At 53.8% G+C, this 16,497-nt stretch overlaps 1 protein-coding gene across 3 annotated transcripts in view; it reads left to right on the forward strand.

Moving 5' to 3' along the window:
* The window catches only part of spg (dedicator of cytokinesis spg), a 212,128-nt gene that overhangs the window by 159,354 nt on the left and 36,277 nt on the right, over window positions 1-16,497 (forward strand). For all 3 annotated transcript variants that reach the window (XM_075896109.1, XM_075896111.1, XM_075896110.1), the window contains exon 29: window positions 9,901-10,064. In XM_075896109.1, the coding sequence (XP_075752224.1) occupies window positions 9,901-10,064 (164 nt within the window). The remainder of the gene's footprint in view (window positions 1-9,900; window positions 10,065-16,497) is intronic.

Consider the following 16,497-nt stretch of genomic DNA (forward strand, 5'->3'; position numbering starts at 1 on the left):
CCTCCAAGCAGCATCACTCTCAAATTGTCCTGTTTTTGGGAAAACTTCCAGTGGTTGAAGAAGTGCACATCAAAGCGACCCGTGAGGGGCACAATGTACCGCGTACCCTGGTTATCGTCGATACATCTTGTATAGATAGGTTTGTACTAGGCTTACTTACTAAGCGCAACCGTGTAGGGATGCGACGTCCTCCACTGCCACTGCGTACGAAGACGCTGCGGCCGGGTTCGTCTATTTCTCCGGCACGGCGCAGAAACCACGCACAAGGCAGGATAACAACAACAATGGGTTTATTAACCCAAGATGCAGCACAGTGCGACACTCACGGGCTTGCAGGCCGTATAGAGTACTCCGCAAGATCGAGCTTGCCTAGGGCGCGACGACTCCCCCACAAGGGCCAAAGTCGAACGCACGAACGAGAGGCCGTCTGCTAAGCAGCTGGTCAACCTTTTGTGGAGGCCTGAGAGCATCTGCTGCGACGAGCGAATCGTCGAGTGCAACATAGCTCGTAGGAGAGGAGGATGTCACGCACGGCCCAAAGGGAAATGACGCTGCGTTGACGTAGGCTCGTGCAGCGCGCCAGCGGAGCGTGCCCGGACATGCCAGCGTGGGAAGGAGCCGACAGTTGACTCACCCAGACCTAGAGGCGCCCTGGCAGCCATCTTGACGGATGCTGGTGCTTATGCGCGCCCGGGCTACGCTGTCGGCGTGCGCGCGGCAGCTGGGAAACGAGGCTCCAGGTAGGAGGGCGCTCTCGATTCCCACATCCCCCCCTCCTAAGAACAAGGCCGCCCTAAAGACGCCGTAATAAAAGCATCCACCGACACCGAAAAAACTGAGGTCCAACTCCGTGCCGTCTACGAGATCGTCGGGCGCCCCAATGTCTTCGTTCGGCGGCGTCTCAGCAGGAGCCTGGGGCCGTAGGAGGGCGGCGGACACCGCAGCAGCGATAGCCGACTTCAATAAAGAGTCCGTGACGAGCACCGCCACGACCGCTTGATCGGAGTCGGTCGACAGAGCAGGTCGAAGGCCCGGTCCAGGCGGCACCGCGGGAGTGGACAGGACCGCAGGGTCACCGCCGGACTTCGCTCAGTGAACTCGCGAATGGAGGTGGGTAGCCTCGTGCACCAGCAGGACACCACAAGCGTCGCAATAGGAGGCCTCAGGAACAGGCGGCATCGAGGCACTTGTTGGCCGGGGCCGGGGGAGCATTCGACGGAGGCGGCATGGACGCCGACAGGCAGGCCCAATAAAGAGAGCCTACTCCGTCAGATTGAAGGTTGCGTGAGCCAATAGGGCGCGCGCTTCCCTTCTCTCGCCGACTATGCAGAAGGTACCCAGTGAGAGAGTGAGCCACCGGAGAAAGGGCTTTTCTCTATCGAGCAGCCGGGAGCACTAGGAACCGTGTGGATATTCCGCGCGCAGCACGTGTAATGGTGTTCCCAGGGAGAAAGCTCACCGGGTAGCCGTTACTGTTGCTGCTGGATGGGCTCTCGCACAGCAGCTATAATCTCCGCTTCCTTACATGGAGGGGATGACGTCCCGCTACATGACGGGGGCGAAAATCAGCCTAAGTGCGTTTTCGCAGGTTGTACCGGTGGCGTAGTTTGGAACCAGCCTTATACAGGTTTCCCTGCGGTTCGGTGACCGCCTCCCCTTCCCCGAAGTTGTTGCTGTGGGCAACGAAAGGTTTGAGGTTGGAGACGTTAACTGGATCGCCGACTGGTCTCTCTTGGGAGTCAGCCAGCTTGTATACCAGGGGCGACACTTTGGTGTGCACTCGGTATGGGCCCAACCACTTGGCCGAAAGGGAGGCCGAGATGCCTTTGGCGGCGTCACTCAAGATGTGATTGCGCCTGAGGACGAGATCGCCGACATCGTAACGGACATCCCGATGCGACCGGTCGTATTGAGCCTTCTGACCAGCTCGCGCTTTTGCCAGGTTGGAACGCGCCAGGTCGAGGGCCGCGTCCATCGTGAGTGCAGTGCCGCCTCGTAGCCAAACGGGCTGATTTTCACGGCGCTTGCCCCGCCGCCGCCCCGTAGGACGCGGTTCATAGGGTTAGGCAGCTCTCTCCCAAAGTTGAGGAAGGCGGGCGTGTACCCTGTCGAGCGATTGACCGTAGACCGCAAGGAGAAGCCTATCTCGTTGAGACAGGCATCCCAATCCCTGTGTTGCTGCGCAAAGGCTGTTAGCAAGGGCTTGAGGTTCCGGTTGATCCGCTCGGTCGGGTTGGCGTGTGGGTGATACGTGGTTGTTTTATGGTGCTTAATGCCAAAGGCAGCACACGCATCCACAAACACCTTGGCCGTGAAATAGGACGCATTGTCCGTGATCAACTCCGCCAGAAAGCCAAAGCTAGTAAAGACCTCGGTCAACTTGTCCCAGATTGTGCGTGCCCTTAACTTCCGAAGAGGAAACAGTTTGACCCACATCGTGAAGTGATCTGCGACAGCCAGGAGAAAAACATGGCCTCTCCGGCTTCTTAGGAAAGGTCCCATAATATCACAGGCCCCGACCTGCCAAGGTTGTTGGCTGTCGATCGGCTGCCTGAGCCCGGGAGGCTTGCCCCCGCGAGGCTTCACGCATTGGCACACGCGGCATGAGGGGGCGTAGTGAAGGGCGTCGCGCTTCATGCCAGGCCAGGTAGCGCAGCGGCACAACTTTTGAAAAGTCTTAAGGCCACTCCCATTTCCGGCCAACCGCGAGTCGTGGAAATAACCTAGTGTGGCTTTCCTTAGACTGTGGGGTATCACCACCTTGAAAGACTCCTGGGGAGCTTCTTCAGATGGGACGTAGCGCAGGAGAACGCCGTCGGCATCAAGCAAGTACGAGTCCAACGTGCCCGCAGCAATACCAGCCTGTTTACGGCACTCGGCGCCGACAGCAATACCAGCTGTCTGTTCGCGCCCAGCGGCTTGACCGCCACGCTCCGCTGGGGAGCTCAGCTCTTTGAGCTCGTCAACTCCTCTCTGCTAAAGATGATACCGGCGGACAGGATAGGGTCTACCAGGTATGCGTCCTCACCCAAGGCTGTCGACTCGAAAGTTACTTCGCCATCAGGGTTCGCACCTTTCGACCTTTTGGAGCCAGAGGGCTCGGGGTCTACTTGATTCGACTGCTCTCGGGACTGGCGGACACAAGTGCCGGACGCCAAAACGGTGCACGCGATAAAGCGTCAGCCACGACGTTCGAACTCCCTTCCCGGTAGCGCACTACAAAGTTGTACCACTGCAAGGTCAACGCCCAGCGCGCGAGGCGGCCCGAAGGCTCCAGCAAGCGCTTAAGCCAGGTGAGTGCCATCAGGTCCGTTTCCACCACGAATGGCACGCCGTCGACATAGCAGTCAAACTTCCGGAGAGCAAAAATTATAGTGAGACATTCCCTTTCTGCGACGCTTTAGTTACGCTAGGCAGCGTTAAGTGACCGGCTCGCAAAGGCGACTGGCCGGAGGACACCGTCGTGCTCCTGAAGCAGTACAGCGCCGAGACCCAGGTCGCTCGCGTCCGCTTGGGCAACGAACTCCCTGTTCAGGTCGGGCAGCTTTAACTCTGCTGTGGCCACTAGAGCTTCAGAAAGCGCCTTGAAGGCTCGCTCTCGTTCTGGCCCCCAGCTCCATCGTGCCGACTTTTTCAAGAGTGCAGTCAAGGGCGCTTGGAAGGCCGTACAGTTTGGGATGAACTGTCGATAGTAGTTCACTATGCCCAAAAAGCGCCTCGGGCCCTAAATGTTTGCCGGCGTCGGGTACTCCACAATGGCACGTACCTTCTCCTCGCACCGCAGAACACGACCGCTCTGAATGGTAAAGCCTAACAGTGAGATGTGAGTCTCGGCTATTTGAGCTTTCTTCGGGTTCAAAGTCAACCCGGCAGCACGCAACCTCCCAAGGACATTCTCCTAGTGGTTAAGGTGTTTTTCGAACGTTCGAGAGAAGATGACGATGTCATCGAGGTACGCCATGTCGTGTTGCCATTTAGTGTCCCCTAGAACGCGGTCTATCAACCTCTGGAACGTAGCTGCAGCTCCAGAACAGCCAAACGGCATGCGGGTAAACTCGTACAAACTTCTGTGAGAGATGAACGCAGTTTTCTCCGTGTCAGCCTGCTCCATCTGAACCTGTAAGTAACCGCGGCTAGCATCCAAGTTGCTGAAGTAGCAAGCACTGCCTAGAGCAGCCACGATCGAGTCAACGTTAGGCATAGGATAAGCATCCTTCTTCATGACCTCGTTCAGCCGGCGGTAGTCCACACAGAGCCGGTGAGAGCCATCTCTTTTGGGGACCATTACCACCGGTGAACCCTAAGGACTGTTTCAGCGTTGGACAACTCCGGTCCCAATCAATTCATCCAGTGCCTGGGCAATTGCTTTCCTCTTTGCCGCACTAACGGGGCGAGGATTGCGCTTCCACTGTTGTGCGTCGCCTGTGTCAATCCGGTGCCTCACCAGAGAGGTGCCACCCGGGCGTTCTGTGAACGTGTCGCTGAAACCTGTCAACAGCGACGAGAGGCGTGCTTTCTCGTGTTTCGACAAGCTGTCCGGCAAAGGGGGCAGCGAGCCATTCGAATTACTGCTTAGCGGGGGGGTCACTGGCATAGCCCAGACCTCGTTCACCGCGGCAGCATTATGCTCAAGGGAAAGCTGTACGCACGGACCGTTTTTCGCCGCGCCGGCCAAAGGACCAGTCTTGTCGTCGGAGGGGGAGACGCGGGCCGCGGGGGCAACGCTTGATCTCCTTTCCTCCTTCCTCCTCGTGGCGTCCGTCGACTTACTGGCAGCCGAGACCACGGGAGGTGCAGCAAAAGGCCGTAGGGCGCTGGAAGGGCCGTCCCTGTAGCCTCTGCTTGCGACGTCAATCACGATACCTGTGCGCGCGAGAAAATCGCGACCGAGAATCACAGGCACGGAAAGACCAGAGAGATGCACAAAGCGCTGTCAGCGTGCGCGATTCTCCCAACGCACAACCAACCGCGCAGTGCCGCACGTGGAGGCGGTACCGCTGGCAAGGTGGAAGGCAGGGTCGCAAGCTCAAATGTGGACAGAGTGGTCGCGCAAATGAGCCCTAACCTCTTCGCCGAACAGCGAGATTGAAGCCCCGCTATCCAGCAACGTCGCAAACTCTCGACCAGCGATCGTAAGGGCGATGAACGGCGTCGGCGTGTCTGGAATGTCATGTCCAGCGCGACACGCCATCGGTCCCAGAGGTTGTGTTAAATTCCCGTGCTCTCTTATTGCTGCAGCCGCCAACAAGGGTGAGCTCACCGACGGCTCACCCCGTTTCCCGACGGGCGAGCTGGCCCTTGTGTCAGTTGGGGCGCGTTGCACTCACACGCGGTGTGACCATGCTCATGGCAACGGAAGCAGACGTCTTTTCCTTCAACAGGGGGTGATTTCGGCGATCCTTTAGAGCTACGAGGTGTCCGTTCGCTAGCCGCAGTAGGGGCTCTGCGATCGGATATCCCCTCGTGCACTGGAGCACTGGGTTTCCATTCTTCTTCACACTGCCGGGCAACGGTGGCCGCCCGGGCGTATGAGTACAAATCCAGAGCGCGGTCCGACACATCGAGCACGTCCCGGTCTCTCGCGGCAAAGGCCGCCTCATGGTTCAGGGAACCTCAGTGTGACGAGTCACGACCAGCCCACGCGCAACTAGGCTCGAGAGACGGGAACGACGGTGGCGGCGGGCGATAGGTTTGCGCCACCAGAATGTCGCCCTAAATACGCTTCGCATTGGATGCCAGCTCGTTTAGGTCACGATAACGGGCGCTCCGAAGGTAAGCGACGAAGGTTGGATGAGCCTGACGTATGGCTCGCTCCACCTTTTCGGCGTCTGATGCCGTAGGATCGGCAAGGAGGTAGAGCTTCTGCAAAGCCCGAACGTACTTGAGAAGAGATTCATCGGGATGCTGTGTGCGAAGCTCTGACTCGCGACGCATGCGGCACTCGTATTCAGGAGGAAGGAAGTCGCTACGGAAGAGCGCCCTAAATTCCTCCATCGAGCAAGATTGGTGGCCGACGAGCCGGTACCACCTCACCGCTTGGGCTGTCAGCGACACGGGCAAAACAGAGCCTAGCATAACGCTGTCGCTCAGCCGCGTAGCCTGCTGATAGCGGTGCAGCGCATTGAGGTACTCTGTGGTACTGATGCGGTCCGAATAACCGCTGTACTCAGGCAGAGGTACCCTTAAGCTACTCGAAACGCTTGGCTGAGGGGACTTGGGGTCTCTCTTTAAAGCACAAAGCTGCGAGCGCGCCGCTTCCAAAAGAATGTTTAGGAGCTGCGCCACAGTTGCGTGCAGCGGTGACTGCTCCGACGCGGGTGCGGCCGTAACAGGTAAGTGCGCCTGTGCCCCAACATGCGCGTCCGACCGAAAAGGGCCAGTACACGGCATGGAGGAGGATAGGGTTTGTGCTCCGACTGGTGCTTGAGGCCTCACGCAACTGGCGAACGGGTTGACAGCGGAGCACGGTGCCCAACGCCCGTCGAAAGCGTCGCCAACGCGAGTCTCAGGCCAGCGAGCGTCGGTGAACGCGGCGACGTTGTCGGTTAAGCGAGCAGGCTCGCGAACAACATCGTCAACCCTTTGCGCTCGCGACCACGACGGGTCAGTTCCCGCCAACACCTGAGTGCCCCCAAGTAGGAAGGACTGGGTGCGGCGATTTGAGCTGTCAACCATGCTGCTGACGGGGAAAGGCCAGCGAGTGGAGACAGCGCCGGGGACGGGCCCGTAAGCGCGTGAGTCTCAAACAGCTGATACAGCCTGTTACTGGCTTGGCTAGGACTGTGGTCCTCGTTCAAGCGACTCACATCACTGTAGGGGGCCCCGAAAAGGGGTCTCTCCTGGTGAACGAAAGCAGAGGGTCGCCGAGAAAGCCGTACCCTGTGCTGTTGCAGCCGTCCGCCTCGAGGGAGATCAAGTCCGTCGCTACAGGATCGAACAGGAACGAGCGCCCCGAAGGGGTCTGCTCTGAAGCCATGCCGAAACCAAGTTGGGCGCCACCCCACGTTGGGCGCTAGTTGTGGGGAGATAGGTTTGCACTAGGCTTACCTACTAAGCGCAACCGTGTAGGGATGCGACGTCCTCCACTGCCGCTGCATGCGAAGATGCTGCGCCCGGGTTCGTCGATTTCTCCAGCACGGTGCAGAAACCACGCACGAGGCAGGATAACAACAACAACGGGTTTATTAACCCAAGATGCAGCACAGTGCGACACTCACGGGCTTGCAGGCCGTATAGGGTACTCCGTAAGACCGAGCTTGCCTAGGGCGCGACGACTCCCGCTCAAGAGCCGAAGTCGAACACACTAACGAGAAGCTGCCTGCTAAGCAGCGCGTCAACTTCTCGTGGAGGCCTGAGAGCATCTGCCACGACGAGCGAATCGTCGGGCGCAACATAGCTCGTAGGAGAGGAGGATGTCACGCGCGGCCCAAAAGGAAATGGCGCTGCGTTGTGACGTAGGCCCGCGCAGTGCGCCAGCGTAGCGTGCCCGGAAATGCCAGCATGGGAAGGAGCCAACAGTTGACTCACTCAGACCAAGAGGCGCCCTGACAGCCATCTTGGCGGATGCCGATGCTTATGCGCGCCCAGGCTTCGCTGTCGGCACGCACGCGGCAGCTGGGGAACGAGGTGCCAGGTAGGAGGGCGCTCTCGATTCCCAGAACCTGGAGCAGCGTTATGCGGAAGGGATACCAGGTATCGTGCGAGACCATCAGGGCAAGCGCATTGTCACAGTGGACTGACTGAGGGAACGGAATGGCGGCATTTTGGCCAAGTGCGACAGCGAGACGTTTCAGTTGACGAGTCGCACGACACTGAGACACTATCGGTTCATCAAGAACTTTCAGGTGAAAGAGCAAGAGATTCACCGATTCTTGCTGCTCAACCTTTGCGGCGCTCAACGCGAAAGCGCCGCGCTCCTGATCCTTTGACTTTTTAAGAAGGGGAGAAGCTATGGCATCAGAGACTAACATCATCATCACCAGCAAGAAGCGTAGCTCGCCCATCTCGTGACTCTCGTGCTGCGCAGGAGCCCAGGTTCGCCGAAGCGCTGGCTGACCTGGAATAAATGACATGCCACCTATGTCCTGTTGAGTCAGTGTCATGCGTTGTAAGTCTACATTACAGTGCCCGCTCTTCTCCAGTGACGATTCGTCCAGCATAGCTGATGTTACGCACTTTGGCAGTTCATCATTCCTCGCACTGGGGTGATCGTAGTCCTCACTAGCGCTTTTGATTCGTTTTAACCCTTCCTAAATTCGGTCCAATCCCAATTCTGAGGATGTTAGCGTATGCATTTAACGCTAAACTAATGATAGCTGCAAATATTCACAACATAGACATTAAATGCAATTTAGGGCACTAAACACACGACACACTGGAATGAAAAGGTAAAAAGGTTGATTATATTTAATTATGAGAAAGACTTGGTTAGAACCTACACTATTCAAACACACTAAGACTAAACACACACGCACAATTGCTCAACATCGCGCCGCACTCCCAACCGCTCTGTTCGCTCGCTTTTCGCACACTGTCTTGTCGCCCGCTCTCCTTGCATTTCAGTCTTCCTTTCTCATGCTTTTCGGACTCCTTCATCCACAAGTTGGAGGCACACACACACATACACACGCTTGTGGACACAAAACGCACTCGGAAACCACTCTGACGCACACACACGAAATGGTTCCTCGAAGACGGAGGAAACAAGGCCCCCTTTCTAACGGCCGACGAGCAAACATATTACCAATGGGGGAAGAAAAGGCAAGAAGAAAACAACACTCAGTGGGTGCCGCGTACATTGTGAAGCACTTTGTGGCTAATGGTCATTGCACGGCAACGACAATTTCTTTGTATTGTAAATCCCCCCTGTGCATTTTCTCTGAACTGCTCGATTGCTCCTCAGCCACTGCCTCGGCTCTCTGTCAAACACACACCGACCTGCAGGTACGCAGGCCACGGTGGTCGTGAAAATCTTCAAATGGCTGTCTAAAATAGTTCCTCTGAAGGAAAGAGATAAAGCTGCGACAATGACATAGATGAAGAATTTCTGGGAACTGACGCCAGTGTGCCCATCATGAATTCGCTGTAATGAAGGACGGTGTCTTAACATGGGTGCCACAAATTATTGCCAAGATTGCAGTGGAGATAATGGGGGATAAGGCAGTGAAACTGGCGAATGAGGCATATTGTCACAGGGCTGTGACGCTTACGAAAGAAAAGATGGCTTGTCTAAAATGAAATTGTTTACTGAGTCAAACTTGTGGCCGGTAAACGGAAGGTCAGATTACAGCGATGTACACTCGCATTGATAGTGGCGAACAGAGCATTGGCCGTCAATTAACTGACAAATGCTGAAGTGCGTCAGCATTTACACATGCGAAGGAATATTCTAGTGCTATCGCTAGCAGCCATGTAGGTTCATGAACAATCTGTAATGTTTGCATTGTGCGCGTAATGCTAACAAGATGATCTACGACAGCCTTAAAAGTTTTTGAACGCTGCAGGTAAAAGTTTTTGAACACTGCAGGTGCGGTATGTGCACAGAAATACTTGCAGTGTAATGGGGCAAAAACAAACTTGAGGAAAAATTGTTGCAACATTGTTGCTAGAGGATTGTTAGAACAAAGGCTTGAGCTAATGCCCTTGCTGGTGCGAAAGCCTTGGAAAGCTTCTTTCATACAGTAAACAATGAGAATGTGAACAAGGGTCTTGAATGTGTGAAGAAGGAGCTGTTCTTGTCAAATGATGAGATGCACCAGGAGAAAGTAACTGTGTTTCGTAATAAATGTTTCGAATATTGTTCTGGATGGGTTATGCTGTTGTCGTTTACCATTTGATAAAGGCAATTTGGCTTCTATGTCTGAATGCTGCTCCTTTGATAGAATTTTCTCAATTGTGCAGACATACAGGTGTGCGGAGTGCGTCCCCTGGCAGAGCCACGTCCAGACCTGGAAGGACGACCCGAGTGTATTCGAGCCTACTTCCGGGTGAATCGTGTCCGCTCGTTCCAGTTTGACCGTCCCGTCTACAGAGATGGACCACCGGACAGGGACAATGAGTTCAAGGTGCGACTTTCTGTTTCTTCCTCTCTTGTGTGGTGTTTCAAGTGCCAGTTCTTTTTTCTTTTTTTTCTCATGCAGCATATCATAGAAATTAAATGTATGAAGGCTTTCTTCATTCAGGAGCTAAAAATATGCCAGCTGTGAAAACAGCAGAACTACACAAAAGCTTTACTGTGTTGTGGAATAAAAAAAGAGCCCTTACACTAATTAACTGGAGCATCAAGGTTAGCCTAGAGGCCAACTAGACATGTACAGGTTTTGCTTTCGAGGGTTTTACTAAACTTTAGATATAGTGTCAGCTTACAGGGACTGCTATCCCTCTTTTCCTCTCTCCAGGACTTGCAGTCTTTGAGGTAAATAATAAAACAATGACTTTCACACCACACATATCTGAAGATCTAACTCTTGAAATGTGTGTTTAGAACTGGGCTTTTGCTGCATAGACGCAGTTTCATAAATCTCAACTCTTCAGATCAGTCACCTTTTTTTGCCCATAATTCAAAGTACTGCAGATTGGGTAGGTTGGTACATGATAATATCGCATTGCGATACCATATCTCAGTTTGAGCATGAAGAGAAGATGCAACAGTGAGGAAGGGAAATAGACACCAGAATAAGTGCTAAAAGGGCTCATTTTAGCGCTCATTCTATTGTCTTTATTTCCCTTCCTCACTGTTGCATCTTCTCTTCATGTTCAAACTGAGCTGCTCCATAGCATTACTATATTACCATAATTCATAGCTAAGGCTGAGGCTAACAGGACATGAGCCGTGCACTACAATAAATTATTTACAGGAAGGGCCATATGGATTTGCAGTCTTTCATGCACTTTTTTATACATGCGCCTATAGGTTGAAGCAAAGTGAAAAGCATGTGGCGCTGACTTTGAAAGGCTTCTGGTGCACACCCTGTGTACATGCTTGCTCAAAGCCATGGAAGGGGTTGAGATGTGTGTGCTGCAGATCTACCCTATCAGCCACGAGTCAGTCTTATTAATAAGCAGGTGTCAACTAAAAAAAAGGTCTGTACGTATTATGGGAGCGGCGGCTGTGAACGCCACTCCCATAATACGTACAGACTACCTACTACCTAGTCAGCACAGGTAGTAACCACGGAGCCGAACCATGAGAGTGAAATAACTAGAAGAATAAGGACGGCGTGGATCACATTCGGCAAGCATTCTAACATCTTAAATGGTAATCTGCAACTTACCCTCAACACAAAGGTGTATAACAGCTGAATCATGCCAGTATTTACCTACGCAGCAGAAACATGGAGGCTTACAAAGAGGGTTCAGTGTAAATTGATGACGATGCAGCAAGTGATGGAAAGGAAAATGATAGGTGTAAGCTTCAAAGACAAGAAGAGAGCATAGTGGGGCCCCGCCGCGGTGGTCTAGTGGCTAAGGTACTCGGCTGCTGATCCGCAGGGCGCGGGTTCGAATGCCGGCTGCGGCGGCTGCATTTCCGATGGAGGCGGAAATGTTGTAGGCCCGTGTGCTCAGATTTGGGTGCACGTTAAAGAACCCCAGGTGGTCTAAATTTCCGGAGCCCTCCACTACGGCGTCTCTCATAATCATATAGTGGTTTTGGGACGTTAAACCCCACATATCAATCAAGAGAGCATAGTGGGTCAGAGAAGAAACAGGGTTTAGGGATATCATAGTTAAAATCAAGAAGAAGAAATAGACTTGGGCCGTGCAGATGGCACATAGGCATGTTAATCGCTGTTCATTAAGGGTAACTGACTGGATTCCCAGACAAGGCAAGTGAGTTAGAGGGAGACAGAAAGTTAGGTGGGCAAATGAGATTAGGAAGTTCACAGGTATAGCGTGGCAATGGAATGCATAAGACCGAGTTGATTGGCAGATCACGGGAGAGGCGTTTGCCCTGCAGTGCACATAGTCAGGCTGGTGACGATGAATGACGGTGATGATGATGGCTGTGAGCACCAATCATATAAAAACAGAACGTTGAACGATAGCGAGCTTGGAAGTTGCGGCTGAGGCTCAGACGGCTAAGGATGTCTCTGTTGTACCTTCGTATGATCTCTAAGTGGTCCCGGACTAACCGCTGCTTGGAACTGCACTATGTTGTGCCACCACTTGCCCACCGCATCTTGTCATTGTGTGCCATAGGCCTCGCTGGCGCTGCCGCACGAAGACCTATACCTAAAGGGCCGGATCATAGCATTATATTGAGAGGCCCACTGGTGTTCTTGGCAAATTTGGCAGCTCTGTGCCATTTGAGTGATGTCATAGTCCAGGCCAATCCACCAAATGTGGCACAGGCCACCATCCTGGGTTTTTTTTTTTTCATGCCAGGATGCCTTTTTCATGCCAGCAGCTGCAGGATCATGGACCGGAGGCTTTGTCCAATCACCCCCCTGGAACCCCGAAGTAGGCGTCTCTGCTCCATGCTCAGCTTAGCGGCCTTGTGGCTGTAGGACTGCTGCTCCAACTCCTCTCGGTATATTGCCTTCGCTACTTGGGACAGGACTGGGTCCCGACTGGTTGCCTGCAACACCACAAACCTGGACGGTACCTCCGGGTACGAATGTTTTAGCATGAACACGTCAGCTCAATCTGGAACAGCAGCAGGCACCTCTGGCAGGGGCAACCAGCTCTCAGCATTAGCAGGTCTCAGGTCTTTTTCCGGATTGTGAATCAACTGGTAGCTGTAGGCCGCCAGATTCGAAGCCCAGCCTATCACTCGAGGAAATGCTTGCACAGCGACCGCCTCGTCAGGTCCCAGTAGCCCCAACAGTAGTTTGTGGTACGTGACTGCCCAGAAATTTTGTCCCCATGTGTACTAATAGAAACTCTGAACTCCAAACATGAGGGCGAGGCCTCTCTTGTTCAGCTGGCTGTAAAGTTGCTCTGCTGCGTGAGGATGTCGGGAAGCAAACGACACAGGGTGTTTCTTGCTATTCTTGTGCCTGGTTAACCTCCCTGCCTTCTCTCTTGTTGTTCATTCCCCATTGTCTCGGTGCGCTAGGACAGCTCCTACACCTGTGGGGATCTGAGGCGCGCCTGCGACCATTTCGCGGGCATTCCGCCGCTCGGCCACACTCTTTTATTTTTTATGCTCTGGTAACGGCGCGTGGCGTTAGATGGCGCCACTTGCGGGCGCGGCACGTGTTCCGTGCGCGCAGAGCGAGCTCTCTCCTTTCTGGTCGGTGCCGGGTAAGCACGTGTTTTCCTTCGTCCGCGTCCCCTTTGGGAATCGCCGGACTGTAGCCTGCCTGGGGTTGCCTTTGGCACCTCGGCAGGTGTGTTTACTTAAGTGCTAGCTTTGGTACTGTACTCTAAGCTCACAGCGGTGCCTAGTGCTTGAAGTCGTCGTACCACACCGAGCCGCACATGCCGTAGGCCTACGCGTACGAGGTTTGCCCTAACACTCGCGACCAGGCCCATCAGCCATCGTGAGAGTGCACAGCATAGCCGCGAGGGACCTTTTCCCTACCGGCGTGTCAAAGCTCCCCATTGCCCCTTATTGTGAACGTCCGCGTGCGGGTGCCTTTGCTCCCCGCGTCCCGGGAGCGGACGTTGTATTGTTATTCGGGGTGCCGCCAGAGGCAATAAAGTGTTGTGTATTTTTTCTTAGAACACTGTCTGTTTTGCTGCGCCGCACTAGACGCCTTATTAGTTGAGTGCGCGTGGAGCGGTGCGCTACACGCGAGTATGTGACGGAGTCGCAGCCCTGTGGCTTGCTAAGCATGAACCCGCGGTGATCATCCGCTACGGTGAGTAGCGGGGTCACCATACACCTTGTGGTGATGCATTTACGATAAAGTCGACAGCATTGGCTGGATCGAAGTGTACCAGCACTGGAGCCTTGTTGATTAGCTCCTTATTGTGCTGGAAGGCCACATTCTGCTCCTTCTTCCACTCCAAATGCTGACCATCTCGAAGCAAAATATGCAGTGGCTGTAGATGTGCCAACAGGCTCGGCAAGAACATCCTCTAGAATTTGATGAGACCAAGGTAGCTCTGAAGCTTTTTTCTGTTTCAGGGCTTCGGCGTCATCAAAACAACTTAAACTTTGTGATAGGCTGTGGTTGGGTTGGCCTGGAAGATGACGTGTCCGAGGTGACAGTACCAGCATTATGAAATTGTGTCAGGATGTCGCGCAGATTCTGTGTATGGTTTCCATTGTCGATACTAGTAACAAGGATCCATCTCCCTCTGAAATATTGCTGGTGCGAGGCCATGCCAAATGGTTAACATATGTATTGGAAGAGTTCCACAGTTGTCAGTATCTTTACATCCTTTCATAAGGCTTCCTGGAGCCGTAGCTGCTGGCGAGCGTAGCTGAGTTCGAGCTCTGTTAACTACTGTCTACCTGACAATACTGATCAGAGATTCGAGGCAGTGGGTACTTTTCGACGGTAGCAATGGTGTTGATTGTAACCTTTAAATCCCCGCAGATTACAAGATTTCCGCCTTTTTTTGGGCAATGAGAACGATGGGAGCAGTCCACTTGGCTGTCTTGACTTGCACAAAGATGCTTTCTCTCCAACTATTTCAGCTTCTATATGACTCTGTTCTTCAGGGCGAATGGCAATGGGCAAGGCTTGTAAAAAAATGGCCCCGTATCGGCATGTTTCACTGCAGATGTTGTTGAAAGACGATAATCTTGCGTCTGGAGGGAGTGAACAAAACGTTTATTTCTTGGCAACAAGCACTGGGGCACTAGTCCAAGGGCTGGTGCTATGTCTTATAAGGCGTTGCTCCAAAAGGTCATTTACACAGTCTTCAATGATCTTCTGCTTTTCTTGCATTTGCTGGACGCAGCTTGCATTTTCTCCAGTGTCAATGCAGTGCTGAGTGAGGGTGGTAAATACAGGATTGGTAGTAAACAAATGAGAGAAGTCATCAAGCACCTTATTCATGGTTGGTATGCCTTCAGCTGTAATAGTGCTTCCAATGCCAGGAACCAGAAGCACTTCTTCAAATAGGCCCTGAAAGCAATAATAAGATTCACTATTTTCTATCGCGAGTGCGGCGGTTATATCCTTGTCACGCTTAGCAAATGGCACAATGCAGTGCGGATCTGTTCCAATAATCCACCCCGATAACGCCCCATGTAGGCACATGCTTGTTGCAGTCAAAAAGTCTCTGCCAAGCACTATGTCCCAACACAAACCTGGTACACACAAAAAGCGTTGGGTGCCGTCGCTTGAGGACCAATGTATCTTGCACATTAAGGATGTGCTTGACTGTGACCAACCTGTGGCCAGTCGAAGAGCTCTTGCTTGTATTCTAGGTTTGGCGCCCATCTCCTTCGCTACCCTTGCCGCTGGCATACCAAGCAAACTCACACTTGACCCTGTATCTAGTAGGGCCAGGAATGTAGTCCACCCAACCCGCACCTCCAGGAGAGGCTCCTTGTTGCCGGCCACAGCTGCTACCCGGAGCGCTGTCTCGTAGGTGTTCGCCGGAGTAGCACCTACCATCTCCCGTTTCCCAGGCACTACGAGCCGATATGCCCGATTATGTGGCACTGATAGCAGCGGGGTGGGCCATTGTGCCGACCCGTAGGGCACTCGCAGCCCACGTGGCCTATGCCTCTGCAGCTATGGCACGTAATTTCACCGCCGTCGTGCAGTTGGTATCGCTGGAATGCTGGAACGGCGCCGCAGCCAGTACTCCGAGCTTCGCTCCTGACAGGCCACTCAGGCCAGCCGCATTCACAGCAGGCCGGAAGGCAAGGTCCCATCGCAACTTGATCGGTTGGAGGTGGCGGTGGTTTGTGCTGGAATCATCTCCAGTAATGCTCCATGAGGCCGTCAGCAGCCTTTGTCAGCTTCGCGAGATTTGCGAACTGCTTGCCTTCCACCAAATCCTGGAGTTGCGGATACATCTGTCGCAACACACGGTTGACTTTTTCTGCGTCCGACACTTTGCCGCCGATCCTGTCATAAAATTCCACTATCGTGTAGATGAGCTTCTTTAAAATTTATTCAGGGTGCTGGTTGCTGCAGAGCTTCAGCTCCTGCCTTGGGCGCCGCTTCGCATCGATAGACGAAAATTTCCCAACGAACGCCGCCTTGAAGTCCTCCCTGGCCGCAAACGATTTGATGAAGCGCAGCCACAGCTTTGCGCTCCCCTCCAGCGCAGTGGGGCAGTGGGCACCATATGCGTAAGCCTTTTTTCGGCGGCGACACCAGTCACCAAGCAGAAGGTCTCAAGACGGTCCAGGAATTATTCGGGTGATTGGGTGTCGCCGAATTCAGCGAACCGGGGGGGGGGGGGGGGGTGCGGCTGGCTTCCCGAGGCCTGGGGAGCACAGTCGATTGCCGACTGAATCGTCGCCGCCGCCGCTGCTGTCATGGCGCCTGCAGACATGGGCTCTGCCATCATAAGCCTTTGTCTGACGACAGCCGCGATATGGTGGCGCCGTTTGTCTGTCCAAGTAACTACTGCAGTAGCTCT

Source organism: Rhipicephalus microplus, chromosome 5 (genome assembly GCF_043290135.1).
Source record: "Rhipicephalus microplus isolate Deutch F79 chromosome 5, USDA_Rmic, whole genome shotgun sequence".
NCBI classification, from domain to species: domain Eukaryota; kingdom Metazoa; phylum Arthropoda; class Arachnida; order Ixodida; family Ixodidae; genus Rhipicephalus; species Rhipicephalus microplus.